Below are 16766 nucleotides of genomic sequence, written 5' to 3'. Positions count from 1 at the left end.
CCCCCTACCATAACACTCAGAGGAGGCTTCATGGTGGGTATTGTACCCTCTGGCAACCAGTCCTCTCCAGGTCGTCGTCGAACGTAGCAGACACCGTCGCTGCCAAAGATGGATATGCGTGTCTCATCGCTCCATATAACATTTCTCCATTGTTCAATGGTCCATTTACAATGTTCTTTGGTCCCTGCAGACGTTTCTGATGCTGTGAGGTTTTCAAAAATGGCTTTTTACCTGGTATTCTGGCTCTTAACCCCGCGTTTACCAGTCGTCGTCGAACCGTCCGATCAGACACTGTCACTCCGGTGTTAACAAGCTCCTTGTTGATATTAACAGCCGTTTATAACCTGTTATTTAGGGCGATTCTAACAATTCTTCTATCAGTCTGAGGAGTTGTAGCCTTCTTCCTTTCTCTACCTGGTTTATTCTTTATCGAACCAGTCTCTTGAAACCGCTTACACACTTTGAGAACGAAAACATGTAATTGCTTACCTTCTGATGACAAACTGGCTTTAAAATATAAAAAACGCATTTTAATCGCACAATATCTGTCTTAAATCACACCCAGGTCACTATAAACCAACGTAGAATACATATCGCAGAAGAGGGCGTGTGTACAAGTAAGTAGGTCAGTGAAAACTTCCATTAAATATTGGTGATGGTGAAAAGCTGAAGGTGTTGCCTCAATTTTGGCCACTAGTGTATAACACAAAATATAAACAAAAAAGAAAGGGAAGAACATTTCTGCACAAAAAACGTGTCGCTCGGCAGGAAAATCCCCTTGATATTGCGTTTTTTAAGATTTTTTTTTCCCGTTCTTTAGAAACGCTGCAAAAATACTGAAAGAATAGACATGAAACTGCTTCAAATCTGCAAGGATTCACTTTTCCTGGTACTATCAAACATAGCGTTTTTGGGAACTTGGAGCTCTATATTACAAATATGTCCGTCCCTCCAGTTGAAAGAAATTAACATTTTCCTGGAGGGAAGTTTATATTTTACATTATGTCAGTTTTTGTCTATCGATGATAAAGTGCAGTTTGCAGCAATTTTTATTGTGACATATACCCAAATCATTCACGAAAATATTTCACATTCAGCGCGTGTCGGGCGGGCCTGCGTCCTCTCACATGCCAGAGCTGAGTTTCAGTTCCAGTCTGACCCTGTTAATCATCTATGGTTTCCCTTCAGAGTGGAAAATGCTGAAAAATCGGAAGTTCCTGGGATCCATTTTTGAACAGAATATCAGAACCAAATCAAAACCGATGATTCAGGAAATGGACATAATGGGGTAAGTCCCAACTCTAAGGTACAAGTCTATGGCATACAGTCTGTAAAAGACGACAGAGTAGGCTGCTGTTGAGCATCGGCGGCTTCTTCTCTGATGTTCCTCGCTCATCCATGTCTTATAATACCACATTTCCCCTAGGGACACAAAGTATGACGAGCGCCACTCCTTCTGGTGATAGGTTATACCCAACAGATGGGGCAGCGCCACTCCTCGTGGTGATGGGTTATACCCAACAGATGGGGGAGCGCCACTCCTTGAGGTGATAGGTTATACCCAACAGATGGGGGAGCGCCACTCCTCGTGGTGATGGGTTATACCCAACAGATGGGGAGCGCCACTCCTCGTGGTGATGGGTTATACTCAACAGATGGGGGAAGTTGCAGAATGGCTTGTTATGGTGCAAGAACAATGTGGACATTGTTTTTTTTTTTGTTGTTTTAACTATTATGTCTTTATGTTCTTTATTTTTTTCCTACAGACCCTCCCAGCTAACTCCAAGCAAGTCCCTGATCTCAGAAGTTGAAAGGTTTGGGTTACTTTGAGCTTTAATGCATGCATTTACTTTTTTTAGAATCCCATCTTACGAAAAATATAGGATATCCAACTTCTTGGACTCCAAAAATAAGGGGGCTGCAGCCTGGAAGTAACCCCGCTGCCCTTTTTAAAGAATATGCTGGTGTGGGGCAGCTACCCAGATTTTCACTGTGCAGGAGAACTGCAGCTAAGTCCATTCACTTTGCTGGATCTATGCTGTCGTTCCGCTGCACAGTGGAGGCCATGATGCCAATGTGCAGGGAATGACCGTGAAAGGGGCTGTTCCTCATTACCAGCATCAGTGCCCCTTTATTATATTAGAGATTGACCCCAACAGATCATAAATTGATGGTGTACCCTTGCATTATACTGCTGCCTTCCTTTTTTTATCAGTTCACCCGTGAAACCAGATTACATGATTGTGGCGGAACCTCCTGTAGGACACCCAAGTTTTCTGGTGGCTGAAGTCTCTTTACCTAAAGTGGTGAGACCCTCAGATGTGGTTTAGGATTGTGACCTTTTTGTATTTCATGTGATTTCCAATAGTCTTCCTTTATTAAAAGTCTATGCCAACCTCGTGCTACCGGTCCTCCTCTGCCAACTTTTATCATCACAGCTTTGATGTGTCCACAGTAGCCAATTGCTGGCAGCTGTGACACATTTGCTGGATGATGATGATATCATTTTTTTTTTTCATACCATGGTGGGTTGTTTGCAAGCTGTTGGAATGAGAAAGAAGATCTCTGTAAACGACTGTCAGCAGAGAACGACTGTTCAAACCAAGCACAGACGCCCAGTGCTTCACGGCGGGACCAGTTATTTATATAAACCTCCCCCCCTGCTTGTTTCCCCTCCATCTCCACCATCACCTCTTCTTTGACAGTTCTGGCTTCATAGATCCAGACAGGAGATAGAGGGAAAACAAGCTGCTGGGAAGATGTATATGACGCGCCCCTGGGCCTGCTGTGTCGTGCGGCATCGCGCGCACGGGGGCTTACCCGGAGCCGGATCAGATGGGGGTAGTAGTCTCGTGGCGGTGACCCGGTCCGTGCCCAGGGAGTCAAACTGAGCGGCAGTATTTAGCAGTAGATGTTAGAATGTTCGACTAGGCCACCCGTGGATTGCGGTCACGGAACCGCCGCTGCACGGCAGTCCGCTGAGGCCGGTGTTGTTTGTGGAGCTGAGAATGAGATGACTCCCCACGGGAGGAGTATGGCCTCAGGGCAGATCTGTTAGAGATGATGATGGGAGTGATGGTGCGGGTGTCCCAGTGCTGAGGGTGCAGGTGTGACGGCAGGAACTCAGAGGCGGGAAGTGCAGTTTCAAAAGCTTTACTCACAGTTCTTTATCAGATCCTTGTGCACAGTAGGACCACCCGAGCCGTGCTGCGTCCACCAGGTCAGGGACTCGGCCAACTCCCAGGCGATTCCAGAGCGTGGTCCAGAGCTCCCCTCTCTTCCTTCCTACTGGCCGTCCTCACCAGGGACCCACCTATGTCCGGCTTCCTTGGGCCTTATGGGGCAAAACCTCTCTCCGGCTTTCCTGACCCTATGTGGCATGCCTTCCTGGTGGATGTGGCGAGGGGTCGTGCCAAAGCTTGACCACGACCTCCGGTTCCTGGCTAAGGATGATTGACCTCCACCAGTTTGGGATCCGGTACCCTTCTCTGCCAACCCTTCACCCGTTTTAGTTCACTCGTGGGATCTCAGGGTTCCTTCTGCTTGCGTCTCTGGGCCTTTCCTAGTGTTCCTCTTCTTCCTTCCCTCTCTTTGCTTCAGGCCTGGCTCTGGAGCTGGGCCCAGACGGAGCCACAGCTCCCCCTCAGCCCTCTCTGGCTGAGCTCCTCTCTCCACTCCTCCAGGCTGAACAGAACCTTGTCTTAAGATGGTGCCCACCTTATATACTCCCTCTGACACCCGAGCCCAGGTGACTAGCACCCAATGGGCTCCTACCTATGCCCAGAGTCCCTCCCCTATCTGCTCCTACACTACTGGGATGTTCCCCCCCCCCCCACTCCAGCCAGGGACAGACGCTGTCGTACCTGCACATCTATCTGGTGAGAGTACCGTTGTTCTGTCCCCCGGAAATGGGGTGAGTGTAGTGCATGCAGCTATCTGAGCTCTGTCCCACACTCCATCCTTACCCGGGAGTGGAATACCACACCTCTGGTTTGAGGTGCAATACTCCTGTAGCAGCCGAGTCCTCGGGGTGCTACATTCCCCCCTGGTAAACCACAGCACGTCCTCGGGCTGGAAAAGAGCATAACATTATGAAACATACAAAATTTTTAAAGTACACACTAACATATAAAACATTATAAAAAATATTATCAGAAAATATAACATTACAGGTAACTTCTTATATTATCATTTTAGCAGTATAAACTTTCAATATAAAACTCTTTTATATAAAACGTTCTTGTTCTTCCGGCCACGGTGCAACTTGTGACCGGGTAAAGTGCAACAGTCACTAATAGAAAAAACAGTTCCTTATAAAACCAGTAGGGGGCGCCTGAAAAAGCGCAACTATTTACAGGGTATGGCCGCTCTCAGTCCTCGGCCAGTGGGAATAGGAGAATGGCTGCTCACAGTCCTCAGCCTGATTGGGGATAGGGGCACACAGGAAACAGTTCCTTTAAACAGTTCCACACTAGTCCCAACGGGGACCACACTTCACTTAGCAGCATATCGAATACCCATACGGGTAACTTATTTACAGTACTTTGCTTATGCTACTCCCCTTTAGTAGCGATGTCCTCCCCTTGTCTCCTCCTGAGGGTAGTCTTCAGACCCGTCCGGGTCCTCTTGATCTTCCTCATCCTGTATCTCCTTCTCCGTCAACCGGTGCACGTGAAGGGCGTATGGTCCTCTGGCACACTGGTGCCGGGTGAAGGTGACCTCATCACCTGAGTAAAGGTCACGTCCTCGGTGTCCCTCCGGCAGGTGAGACTCGACATCCCTGCGGGTGACAAAGACGTCGCCGGGGGTTCGGTGATCCCGGATAAAGCCCCAGCCGTTCTCCAGTTGAAATTTTATTACAGTCCCGGTGGCGCGGGGACTGTGGGCCGCACGGGGGTTTCGTCGGGCCCCGCGTTTCTGCTCCGCGCTTTGGACCTGCAGCCGTTCCTCGCGGATCCGCCTCTCTCGCCGTTCTCTCCCGAAGACCTCTAACTGCTGACGGCAGCACTCCTCACGCCGGGCTGCGTCCGCCCGGGTCTCCTGGGTGAACCCCATTAGGTTTTCACTGGTGGGGTCCCATGCAAATTGGGCCTCCTCCAGCGGGAGCGGAACAATTTTGGCGGGTACCGGAGCCAGGATCAGAGGCTCACACAGAGGCCATTCCTTCCGGAGTCGGGGGTTGACGTACTCCGGTGGCCAAACGAAAGGCAGCCCGTCCGGGCTAGTATGCTGCGCAAACAGATCTTCACCCAGGGGTGGCACGGTGAAGGTAGAGGGCGCTGTAGGGGCAGCGGCGCCCGGGGGCGCTCGGCCTTGCGTCCAGGCCGTAGGCATCCTGTCTGGATTCAGGTATGGCGCCTTCCGGGAGGAGGGCGCTGTGGGGACCGCGGCGCCCGGGGGCGCTCGGCCTTGCGACCAGGCCGGGGGCACTTCCTCTTTTGCCGCGCTCAGGGTCCAGGGGCGTGGCGTAACAGAGGGCGCGACCGCGGCTCCTGCCGCTTGAGGCCTAGTTGGAAGCAGCGGCGGTGCGGCAACGGGCGCGGTGAGTGGAACTTCGGGCTCTGCGACGGGGAGCTGGGGCAGGCTTACGGCTACTGGGCTCGGGGTGATGACGTCCCCATTACCTGCTTCCATCCCTGCGGCTCCCTCCGCGGCGTCGTCTCCGGCCTTCGTCCCTCCTGCACCATCCTCAGGGGCAGACATGCTCCACGATGCGGGGGGCGTCCTCTGCTGGCGGGTTCCAGCCTGCTGGACCATCTCCCTTCTCCACTCGGCCAGTGCTTCCTGCTGTACCTGGGCCATCTTCCGGGCCAGGGCTTCCAGCGCGGTCTGTGCACGCTCCCGATCTCTGGGGAGCTGTGCCAGGATCTCCACCAGGCCTTCTGGGGTGGCAGCCTGCAACAGGTTCCGGACCACAGGGTCAGTGCTGCTCGACTCTTCTTCCATCTCCGGGTGCGATCTGTCCAGACTCCTCCAGGCCGCACCCATCCTCTCAGTTTTGTTCTCTATCCGCCCCCCTTGAGTGTGGTCCCGGGGCAACTTGGTGACAGTCAGTTCCAGGGGCAGCCCCCTCACGCTGATGGACATCTCTATCATTGCAGTCTCTGCTGGTGGGGGCGGTTTCCGCTTTTGGCGCCATTCTTGGACCTGGCCCACGATGGGAGGTGGCCTCTTGCCACCCTCTGGCACGCCCATAATGGAGTCCGCTCTGCCAGGGCGGGAAATCGTCTCAGATGGCGGGAATCGTCTCCTTATGGCGGGAAACTCCGTGGATGGCGGGAAAAGGCTGCAGATGGCGGGCAAACGGCGGGAAACGACCCGAGATGGCGTCCGATAGCGGGAACCCTCTGGAATTGGCGGGAGACTCCTTTTTACGGTAAATGTGAACTTTTCTTCAGGCACGCAGTACCCGGTGGTTGCGGGCACGAAATCCTGCCGACTACGCCAAAGTTGACGCGCCCCTGGGCCTGCTGTGTCGTGCGGCATCGCGCGCACGGGGGCTTACCCGGAGCCGGATCAGATGGGGGTAGTGGTCTCGTGGCGGTGACCCGGTCCGTGCCCAGGGAGTCAAACTGAGCGGCAGTATTTAGCAGTAGATGTTAGAATGTTCGACTACGCCACCCGTGGATTGCGGTCACGGAACCGCCGCTGCACGGCAGTCCGCTGAGGCCGGTGTTGTTTGTGCAGCTGAGAATGAGATGACTCCCCACGGGAGGAGTATGGCCTCAGGGCAGATCTGTTAGAGATGATGATGGGAGTGATGGTGCGGGTGTCCCAGTGCTGAGGGTGCAGGTGTGACGGCAGGAACTCAGAGGCGGGAAGTGCAGTTTCAAAAGCTTTACTCACAGTTCTTTATCAGATCCTTGTGCACAGTAGGACCACCCGAGCCGTGCTGCGTCCACCAGGTCAGGGACTCGGCCAACTCCCAGGCGATTCCAGAGCGTGGTCCAGAGCTCCCCTCTCTTTCTTCCTACTGGCCGTCCTCACCAGGGACCCACCTATGTCCGGCTTCCTCGGGCCTTATGGGGCAAAACCTCTCTCCGGCTTTCCTGACCCTATGTGGCGTGCCTTCCTGGTGGATGTGGCGAGGGGTCGTGCCAAAGCTTGACCACGACCTCCGGTTCCTGGCTAAGGATGATTGACCTCCACCAGTTTGGGATCCGGTACCCTTCTCTGCCAACCCTTCACCCGTTTTAGTTCACTCGTGGGATCTCAGGGTTCCTTCTACTTGCGTCTCTGGGCCTTTCCTAGTGTTCCTCTTCTTCCTTCCCTCTCTTTGCTTCAGGCCTGGCTCTGGAGCTGGGCCCAGACGGAGCCACAGCTCCCCCTCAGGCCTCTCTGGCTGAGCTCCTCTCTCCACTCCTCCAGGCTGAACAGAACCTTGTCTTAAGATGGTGCCCACCTTATATACTCCCTCTGACACCCGAGCCCAGGTGACTAGCACCCAATGGGCTCCTACCTATGCCCAGAGTCCCTCCCCTATCTGCTCCTACACTACTGGGATGTTCCTCCCCCCCCCCACTCCAGCCAGGGACAGACGCTGTCGTACCTGCACATCTATCTGGTGGGAGTACCGTTGTTCTGTCCCCCGGAAATGGGGTGAGTGTAGTGCATGCAGCTATCTGAGCTCTGTCCCACACTCCATCCTTACCCGGGAGTGGAATACCACACCTCTGGTTTGAGGTGCAATACTCCTGTAGCAGCCGAGTCCTCGGGGTGCTACATATATATTATTATTTAATTATATAGTGCCATTGATCTCATGGTGCTGGTGCATATAAATGATGTTATAATGATGATATAAATGATGAAAGAGGTTTGTTGCAATAGTGTAGAACATGCCGCTCTTTATTTTTTCTATATTAATGCGACATTTGGAGGAATCGCACAGAAAATGCTTTAAATGTATTTATTTTTTAATTTCATTTTTCTCATGTCCATGATTCACATTGCGTTAAATGAGGCATAATGAAGATGAAGAATGTTTCAGCTAATGTAGCCTTCATCAGACAGGATAATGTAGCTTAAGAGGACCCACTTGGTTAAATATAGGGGTCAGTTCTGGTCTTCCCAAAAAGCAGATTAAGTAGTCACCACACGGGAATCTGGTGATTACTGGGTTTGCTTTTGGGGACCCCAGATTTCTTCATATAACCGAGTGGGCCTTCTGACTAATGAAGGCTACATTATCTGAAATTCTGGTACCATTCATTATGCCTCACTTAAAGGGGTTGTCTGGCACTTTAATATTAATGACCTATCCTAAGGATATTCCATTAGTATTAAAGTGGTGGACAACCCCTTTTAATGCCGCGTGAATCCTAAAAAATATTTGAAGCCTTTTCTGTGAGCAGTTCCTCCACGTGTCAGATTTAATGTAGGAGACGTGTGGAGCTACACAGTAACTTCTAGTTGGCCGCGTATCAAGATAAAAGTTTAGATTTTTGTGCACTTGTTGGTTACAACTTTCTTTCCCGTACAGAAGCATTCAGCGACATAAGCATTGTTACCACGCTGGTCTTCTCTTTACAGTCTTCTGCTAGATCTCTTGTGTTGGACATGGATGAAGACAGAATAGTCAGACGTCCCGATTTGTATCATCTAGACGTCTTCATTCCTTAGAATATCATCCAAGAACAAAGTGGAGCTCAGTTCAACAAGGACAGTAAGGTGAGACAATTAAGCAAAGCTGGACATGTCTTATAGCCCATTCTGAAATCTCCTTCTTAAAGAGGTTCTCTGAGAAAATGTATATAATAAAATTTAAAAAAATGTATACATTTATTTAGCAAAAATAAATTCTTTTAATTGGTGGATAATTCTATGTGAATACTTTTATTCCCAAAAATGGCAAAAGTATTCTCGGAGTGATACCTTTATTGGCTAACCAGAAAAAAATATATATATATGCAAGCTTTCAGAGCACAGAGGCTCCTTCTTCAGGCAATATTACAAATGAATTCTTAACATTTGTAATCTTGCCTGAAGAAGGAACCTGTGTGCTCTGTAAGTTTGCATATATATATATTTTTCTGGTTAGCCAATAAAGGTATCACTCCGAGAATACTTTTGCCATTTTTGGGCATAAAATTATTTCCATCAAATTTTCTGGCTAACACGGTACCACAATATAAATTTGTACTGTACATCACAATTAGTGGATAATAATTGTGTATGGACATAATGGCCAACGATGTCAGCAGCCATCCATCCTAGATGGGTGAAGGTAAACTGATTGAGACGGACATCTCTGACCTACCTGTCGGAATCAAGAACGTGCATCTGTCATTGATTGACTGACTGATCACGTCCACGAGTCAACATGCTGTAAACCTGTCATAATGAGTGAGCAGATAGGATGCTGCCCCTCACCCTGACAGGAACTTATCTATCACAACATATAGTTGCCCAGAGACATCTGAATGCATCGGCTTTCCTTTATGCCATTCATCAAACATGTCGTATATTTTGTGTATAGCGAGTCACAAGCCTCGCACTGCTCTGCGTCTTATCATTTGGTTCTATGAGCTGCAGTAAAACGTGACGTATATTCCAGGTGCTGACGATCACAATGCCGGTGCAGCCAGCATAGCGGTGGGCTCAGAAGATCGGCTTTGGAAAGCATTCCTCTTATATAGATCCAGTGGATCCTACTTACATTCGCTGCTGTTTACATTGTATGGTTACAAGTCTATTTACACTTCAATATGACTCCAGAATAAATTTTTGTCTTTCTTATACTTGCCGTATATTTTTCCCAAGGAGGGGGTTTAGGTATTGTGCTTTTTTTTTTTTATTTCTACTGTAATATTTCATAATATCTGTGAATAAGTCTTGAAAATAATTTGCATTGAAAAGGTTGAGATCCTCTGAATCTACAGGGATTTTTAGGAATTAAAAATCTACAGCAGTAAATCTGCAGCAGAATTTACATTTTGCACCATGTCTGGATTTAGTAGCAGCTGCCCCTTTAAATGGAATATGTCAGCAGGTTTTTGCTATCTCATTTGAGAGCAGCATAATCCGAGGCCCTGATTCCAACGATGTATCACTTACGGGGCTGCTTGGTGTTATTTTGATAAAATTGCAGGGTTTTTTTCTCATGCAGATCTCTGAATGCTGAGCTCTGTATAATAACCCCACCCACACCTCTGATTGGCAGCTTTCTGTGTACACTGTATATAAACTGCCAATCAGTGGTGGGGGGCGTGGTTGGACTACCTGGCAGCAGGTTTACTAGTCCTCTAGTGATAATCTTCTGCTAATAAAAGTGTGATTTTTATCAAAACTACAACAAGCAGCCCTGTAAGTGAGACGTCCCTAGAATCAGGGTCTTTGTCTCTACATCATGCTGCTCTCAACAACTACCAATATATAGTACATCCGACAAGGGGTCAATGTGTCAAAAGACCTTTATTATAATAATTTGGGTACATGGCGGCAAAGAAAAGAGCACACACACATATATATAGTAATACCATATAATAGTGAGGAGGTATAATGTAAATATTTGAATTGCAGACACCAGGGCTAAATAGTAGTAGCTCCAATTGTGCTAATGCATACTGATAGTACTGATAGTATATCCTAGGTCACATAGTAAAAGGATATAATCCCAAATAATAAAAGCCAATATAGGCATTCCCAAGATAATGACCTTTTGGTATATACATATCAAGGGATGTATTATATCCAAGTAGGATAATTCCTAAGTAACAATAATGTTGTATTGGATTCATTCATACCTGGTATATATTGTCTGCACGTCTTGCAATAGCTCTGGGCTCGGTGGTCCTACTCCTAGTGTGGCGCTCACCCCATCATGCTGCTCTCAGAATAGCCAAGAAAAACCTGCTGACAGATTCCCTTTACAAATAGCTGAAATGGCTCCTAGATACCAGAGAAGGAAAACGTTATTAAAACGGTTTTGTTTCCTAAATAGAAAAGCAAATTAAACACCACTGGATAATGTGGTGTGTGAAACCGTCCATTGGATTGCTGTTTCGGGTGGGCTCAGGAGCAGAGCCCCCATCCTACACAGCTGACATCTTGCTGTAACAGCAGCGGCCAGAGCGAAGCGTCAATCACTGCTGTTTAACCATTTATATGCCGTCAATCACTGATGGCAAGTTAAATAGCGCAATCGCCGGTACGCTATGCAATGTTACTAGAATTTTTTTTTTTACTTTTCCATTTCCTTGAATTACTTGTTGTGATTTGCGGATCCATTGACTGGCCAAGTGGAAGGGCTGCAGCCGATCATTCATGTCCGTAGCAGATACACATTTACATGTGGAAATAGGCCCTTATAGAAATCAATCAATAGAACGTATACCTGGATATCCAGGTTTATCCTTTGCATACATTTAAAGAGGTATAAGTCATGGCATATTACTAGGATGTCATTCTTGGGGGTCTGACAGCCTAATTTAGAAAGAAGTGGATGCATTATTTTTTTCACGCTCCCAATTTAACAATTTGAGTACAGTTGGATCTATTGTTTTTTTTATTTTTTGCACTATGGGTGGGTGGTTGGGAGCACAGCTGTGCAGGAAAAAAAAAGCTTACAGGTTCTCAATTCCTTCATTCTTGGGATCGGTGGCGGAACCACAGGTCGGACCATCGCCAATCAAGATATTATATCCCTTCACACTCATCATTGCTCCCAATTAACAATTTGAGTACGTGCATTTTTTAGGGTATTTTTGCGCAATGGGTGGGAGCACAACTGTGCAGGAAAAAAAGCTAATAGGTTCCCCATTTCTTCATTCTCAGAATCAGTGGATGGAACATCGCCAATCACAATATTATATCCTTCACACTAATCGTTGCTCCCAATTATCAATTTGAGTACGGTTATACCTATTGTTTTTTTAGGGGTTTTTTTTTTGCACTGTGGGTGGTTGGGAGCACAGCTGTGCAGGAAAAAAAAAAGCTGATAGATTCCCCATTCCTTCATTCTCAGGATCAGTGGTGGAACCAGAGGGTGGATCATCTCCAATCAAAATATTATATTATTCACACTAATCATTGCTCCTAGTTAACAATTTGAGTACCCATTGTGTTTTTTTAGGGGTTTTTTTTTTTTTTTGCACTATGGGTGCAAGTTATAGTAATATGTGTCACCGTAAAAAAAAAAACTAATAGTGTCTCCTGATTGTTCAGACACAAATATATCTGTTGAAAATAGTCTGGTATACACCAGTAAATTATAACTGTGGTTTTGCTGTTCCACGGTAAAAAATCTCTATTATCCTGCTTTTGGCATTTTTTGCCGCAAAGAAAAACAGTAGTAGTGTCTCCTGATTGTTCAGACACAAATATATCTGTTGAAAATAGTCAGGTATACACCAGTAAATTATAACTGTGGTTTTGCTGTTCCACAGTAAAAATCTCTATTATCCTGATCTTGGCATTTTTTGCCGTAAAAAAAAAACTAATAGTGTCTCCCTGATTTTTCAGACACAAATATATCTGTTGAAAATAGTCTGGTGTGGGCCCAAGAAATACAAGTGTGGTTTTGTAGTTCCACGGGTCAAATCTTTGTATTATCCACTTTTGGGCCATTTTTACCTAAAAATAAACAGTTTGAGTGTGTCGCTCATTGTTCAGCCGCAAATATATCTATTTAAAATTTTCTGGTATACCCCAGTAAACAATAACTGTGGTTTTGCCATTCCACGGTAAAAAATCTCTATTATTCACCTTTTGATATTTTTTCCGTAAAGAAAAACAGTAAAAGTTTCTCCCTGATTGTTCAGATTGTTTAAAAGAGTCAGGTGTAGGCCAGAGAAATAGAACTGTGGTTTTCCTCTTCCACGGTTCTAATCTACTTTATTACCCTTTTTCCATTGATAGTGCGAGTGTAAGCTATTTTACTTACTTTACAATGGGCAAGGCGCGTGGCAAGGGACATGGAAGTGGACGTTCTGGTGATGGTGCATGCAGAGGACGGGGCCGTGGCCAAGGTGAAAATGTGCCACAACCAACAGCCATATCTTCTCGCTCCCACTTCTTGACCGAATTACTAGGGAAGCACAGAACAACACCAGTATTGCGAACTGATCAGTGTGAACAGGTTATTAATTGGATAGCAGATAATACTTCCAGTTACCTGGGCACCACCACTTCCGGTCTGTCTTCCACACGGTCAACTCTTAGTAGCCGTGAGTCTCGACCGCATACTCCTCCTCACCCTGATGCTCCTCCCTCCCACCATGCCGAGTGTCGTCAGACAGCAACTGATCCCACACTTGGACTCTCTGAAGAGCTGTTCACTGCTCCATTTCCAGATTTGTGCCCCTTGCCTGCTCCGCTTGAAGTGGTGGAAGAGGAGATCCCATGTAGAGATGCCCAAATATTTGAACAGCCACGGCCACAGGAAGTCAACGCTGGCAATTTGTCACAAGAGGTGGACGATGACGAGACACAGTTGCCAGGAAGTGAGGAGGAGGATTGTGGTGCGCAAGTCGAAGAGGAGGAGGTGCTGGATGATCTAGTAACTGACCCAACGTGGCAGGAGGACATGCAGAGCGAGGCCAGCAGCACACAGGCAGGAAGAAGCAGTGTGGTGGCCGCACACATGGGTATACGCTTCCTCATTTCGGCTGTTTTATGTTCTTCTCCTTATCCTCAGCCTCCACCACCACTATACCACCAGGGTGACCGTGGTCCGTGTTGCCATTATTGAAAGTTCCTCCGTCCTTATTTTTGTCAGCTTTTGCTTGGAAGGCATAAGCAAAGACTGTGGGAGACCCACTCCCCAATAATGGGAAAAATATTTTTAAAATGCTGTACTGTATGGCTCTTGTAAGGGGCATTAAAAGCGTCTTGTTAAGCTACTGCGACCTCCACCACTTTTCCGAGGGGCATTCAAACCGTCTTGTTAAGCTACTGCGATCTCCACCACTTTTCCGAGGGGCATTAAAACCGTCTTGTTAAGCTACTGGGACCTCCACGTCTCTTCCAAGGGGCATTCAAACCGTCTTGTTAAGATACTGTGACCTCCACCACTTTTCCGAGGGCCATTAAAAGCGTCTTGTTAAGCTACTGGGACCTCCACCACTTTTCCGAGGAGCATTAAAACCGTCTTGTTAATCTACTGGGACTTCCACGTGTCTTCCAAGGGGCATTCAAACTGTCTTGTTAAGCTACTGCGATCTCCACCACTTTTCCGAGGGGCATTAAAACCGTCTTGTTAAGCTACTGGGACCTCCACGTCTCTTCCAAGGAGCATTCAAACCGTCTTGTTAAGCTACTGGGACCTCCACCAATTTTCTGAGGGGCATTAAAAGTGTCTTATTAAGCTACTGGTACCTCCACCACTTTTCCGAGGGGCATTAAAAACGTCTTGTTAAGCTAGTGGGACCTCCACGTCTCTTCCAAGGGGCATTCAAACTGTCTTGTTAAGCTACTGCGACCTCCACCAATTTTTCGAGGGGCATTAAAAGCGTCTTATTAAGCTACTGGGACCTCCACCACTTTTCCGAGAAGCATTAAAACCGTCTTGTTAAGCTACTGGGACCTCCACGTCTCTTCCAAGGGGCATTCAAACCGTCTTCTTAAGCTACTGGGACCTCCACGTCTCTTCCAAGGGGCATTCAAACCGTCTTGTTAAGCTACTGGGACCTCCACGTCTCTTCCAAGGGGCATTCAAACCGTCTTGTTAAGCTACTGCGACCTCCACCACTTTTCCAAGGGGCATTAAAACCATCTTGTTAAGCTACTGGGACCTCCACGTCTCTTCCAAGGGGCATTCAAACCATCTTGTTAGGCTACTGGGACCTCCACCAGTTATCTGAGGGGCATTAAAAGCGTCTTGTTAAGCTGCTGTGACCTCCACCACTTCTTCGAGGGGCATTAAAACCGTCTTGTTAAGCTACTGGGACCTCCACGTCTCTTCCAAGGGGCATTCAAACTGTCTTGTTAAGCTACTGCGACCTCCACCACTTTTTCGAGGGGCATTAAAAGCGTCTTATTAAGCTATTGGGACCTCCACCACTTTTCTGAGGAGCATTAAAACCATCTTGTTAAGCTACTGGGACCTCCACGTCTCTTCCAAGGGGCATTCAAACAGTCTAGTTAAGCTACTGGGACCTCCACGTCTCTTCCAAGGGGCATTCAAAGCGTCCTGTTAAGCTACTGGGACCTCCACCACTTTTCCGAGGGGCATTAAAAGCATCTTGTTAAGCTACTGGGACCTCCACCACTTTTCCGAGGAGCATTAAAACCATCTTGTTAAGCTACTGTGACCTCCACGTCTCTTCCAAGGGGCATTCTAACCGTCTTGTTAAGCTACTGCGACCTCCACCACTTTTGCAAGGGGCATTAAAACCGACTTGTTAAGCTACTGGGACCTCCACCACTTTTCCGAGGGGCATTAAAACAGTCTTGTTAAGCTACTGGGACCTCCAAGTCTCTTCCAAGGGGCATTCAAACCGTCTTGTTAAGCTACTGGTACCTCCACTTCTCTTCTCAGGGGCATTAAAAGTGACTTGTTAAGCTACTGTGACCTCCACAAATTTTCCGAGGAGCATTAAAACCGTCTTGTTAAGCTACTGGGACCTCCACGTCTCTTCCATGGGGCATTCAAACCATCTTGTTAAGCTACTGGGACCTCCACGTCTCTACCAAGGGGCATTCAAACCGTCTTGTTAAGCTACTGCGACCTCCACCACTTTTTCGAGGGGCAGTAAAAGCGTCTTATTAAGCTACTGGGACCTCCACCACTTTTCCGAGAAGCATTAAAACCGTCTTGTTAAGCTACTGGGACCTCCACGTCTCTTCCAAGGGGCATTCTAACCGTCTTGTTAAGCTACTGCGACCTCCACCACTTTTGCAAGGGCATTAAAACCGATTTGTTAAGCTACTGGGACCTCCACCACTTTTCCGAGGGGCATTAAAACAGTCTTGTTAAGCTACTGGGACCTCCAAGTCTCTTCCAAGGGGCATTCAAACCGTCTTGTTAAGCTACTGGTACCTCCACTTCTCTTCTCAGGGGCATTAAAAGTGACTTGTTAAGCTACTGTGACCTCCACAAATTTTCCGAGGAGCATTAAAACCGTCTTGTTAAGCTACTGGGACCTCCACGTCTCTTCCATGGGGCATTCAAACCATCTTGTTAAGCTACTGGGACCTCCACGTCTCTACCAAGGGGCATTCAAACCATCTTGTTAAGCTACTGCGACCTCCACCACTTTTTCGAGGGGCAGTAAAAGCGTCTTATTAAGCTAATGGGACCTCCACCACTTTTCCGAGAAGCATTAAAACCGTCTTGTTAAGCTACTGGGACCTCCACGTCTCTTCCAAGGGGCATTCAAACCGTCTTGTTAAGCTACTGGGACCTCCACGTCTCTTCCAAGGGGCATTCAAACCAACTTGTTAAGCTACTGGAACCTCCATGTCTCTACTGAGAGGCATTAAGAGCATCTTGTTAAGCTACTGTGACCTCCACAACTTTTCCGAGGGGCATTAAAACCATCTTGTTAAGCTACTGGGACCTCCATGTCTCTTCCAAGGGGCATTCAAACTGTCTTGTTAAGCTACTGGGACCTCCACCACTTATCTGAGGGGCATTAAAGCGTCTTGTTAAGCTACTGGGACCTCCACCACTTTTTCGAGGGGCATTAAAACCGTCTTGTTAAGCTACTGGGACCTCCACGTCTCTTCCGAGGGGCATTCAAGCCATCTTGTTAAGCTACTGGGACCTCCACGTCTCTTCCAAGGGCCATTCAAACCGTCTTGTTAAGCTACTGTGCCCTCCACGT

At 47.6% G+C, this 16766-nt stretch overlaps 1 protein-coding gene across 1 annotated transcript in view; it reads left to right on the top strand.

Moving 5' to 3' along the window:
- The window catches only part of LOC141172895 (microtubule-associated serine/threonine-protein kinase 4-like), a 216442-nt gene that overhangs the window by 73089 nt on the left and 126587 nt on the right, over positions 1–16766 (top strand). The window contains exons 7-9 of the mRNA XM_073657515.1: positions 1189–1288; positions 1767–1814; positions 2216–2306. Of these exons, the coding sequence (XP_073513616.1) occupies positions 1189–1288; positions 1767–1814; positions 2216–2306 (239 nt within the window). The remainder of the gene's footprint in view (positions 1–1188; positions 1289–1766; positions 1815–2215; positions 2307–16766) is intronic.

The sequence above is a fragment of the Phyllobates terribilis genome, unplaced genomic scaffold (genome assembly GCF_046119375.1).
Source record: "Phyllobates terribilis strain yellow unplaced genomic scaffold, ASM4611937v1 Scaffold_12__6_contigs__length_324123572, whole genome shotgun sequence".
Taxonomy (NCBI): Eukaryota; Metazoa; Chordata; class Amphibia; order Anura; family Dendrobatidae; genus Phyllobates; species Phyllobates terribilis.
Note: the sequence above shows the minus strand (reverse complement) of the source record. Positions and strands in the feature narration are given on the sequence as shown.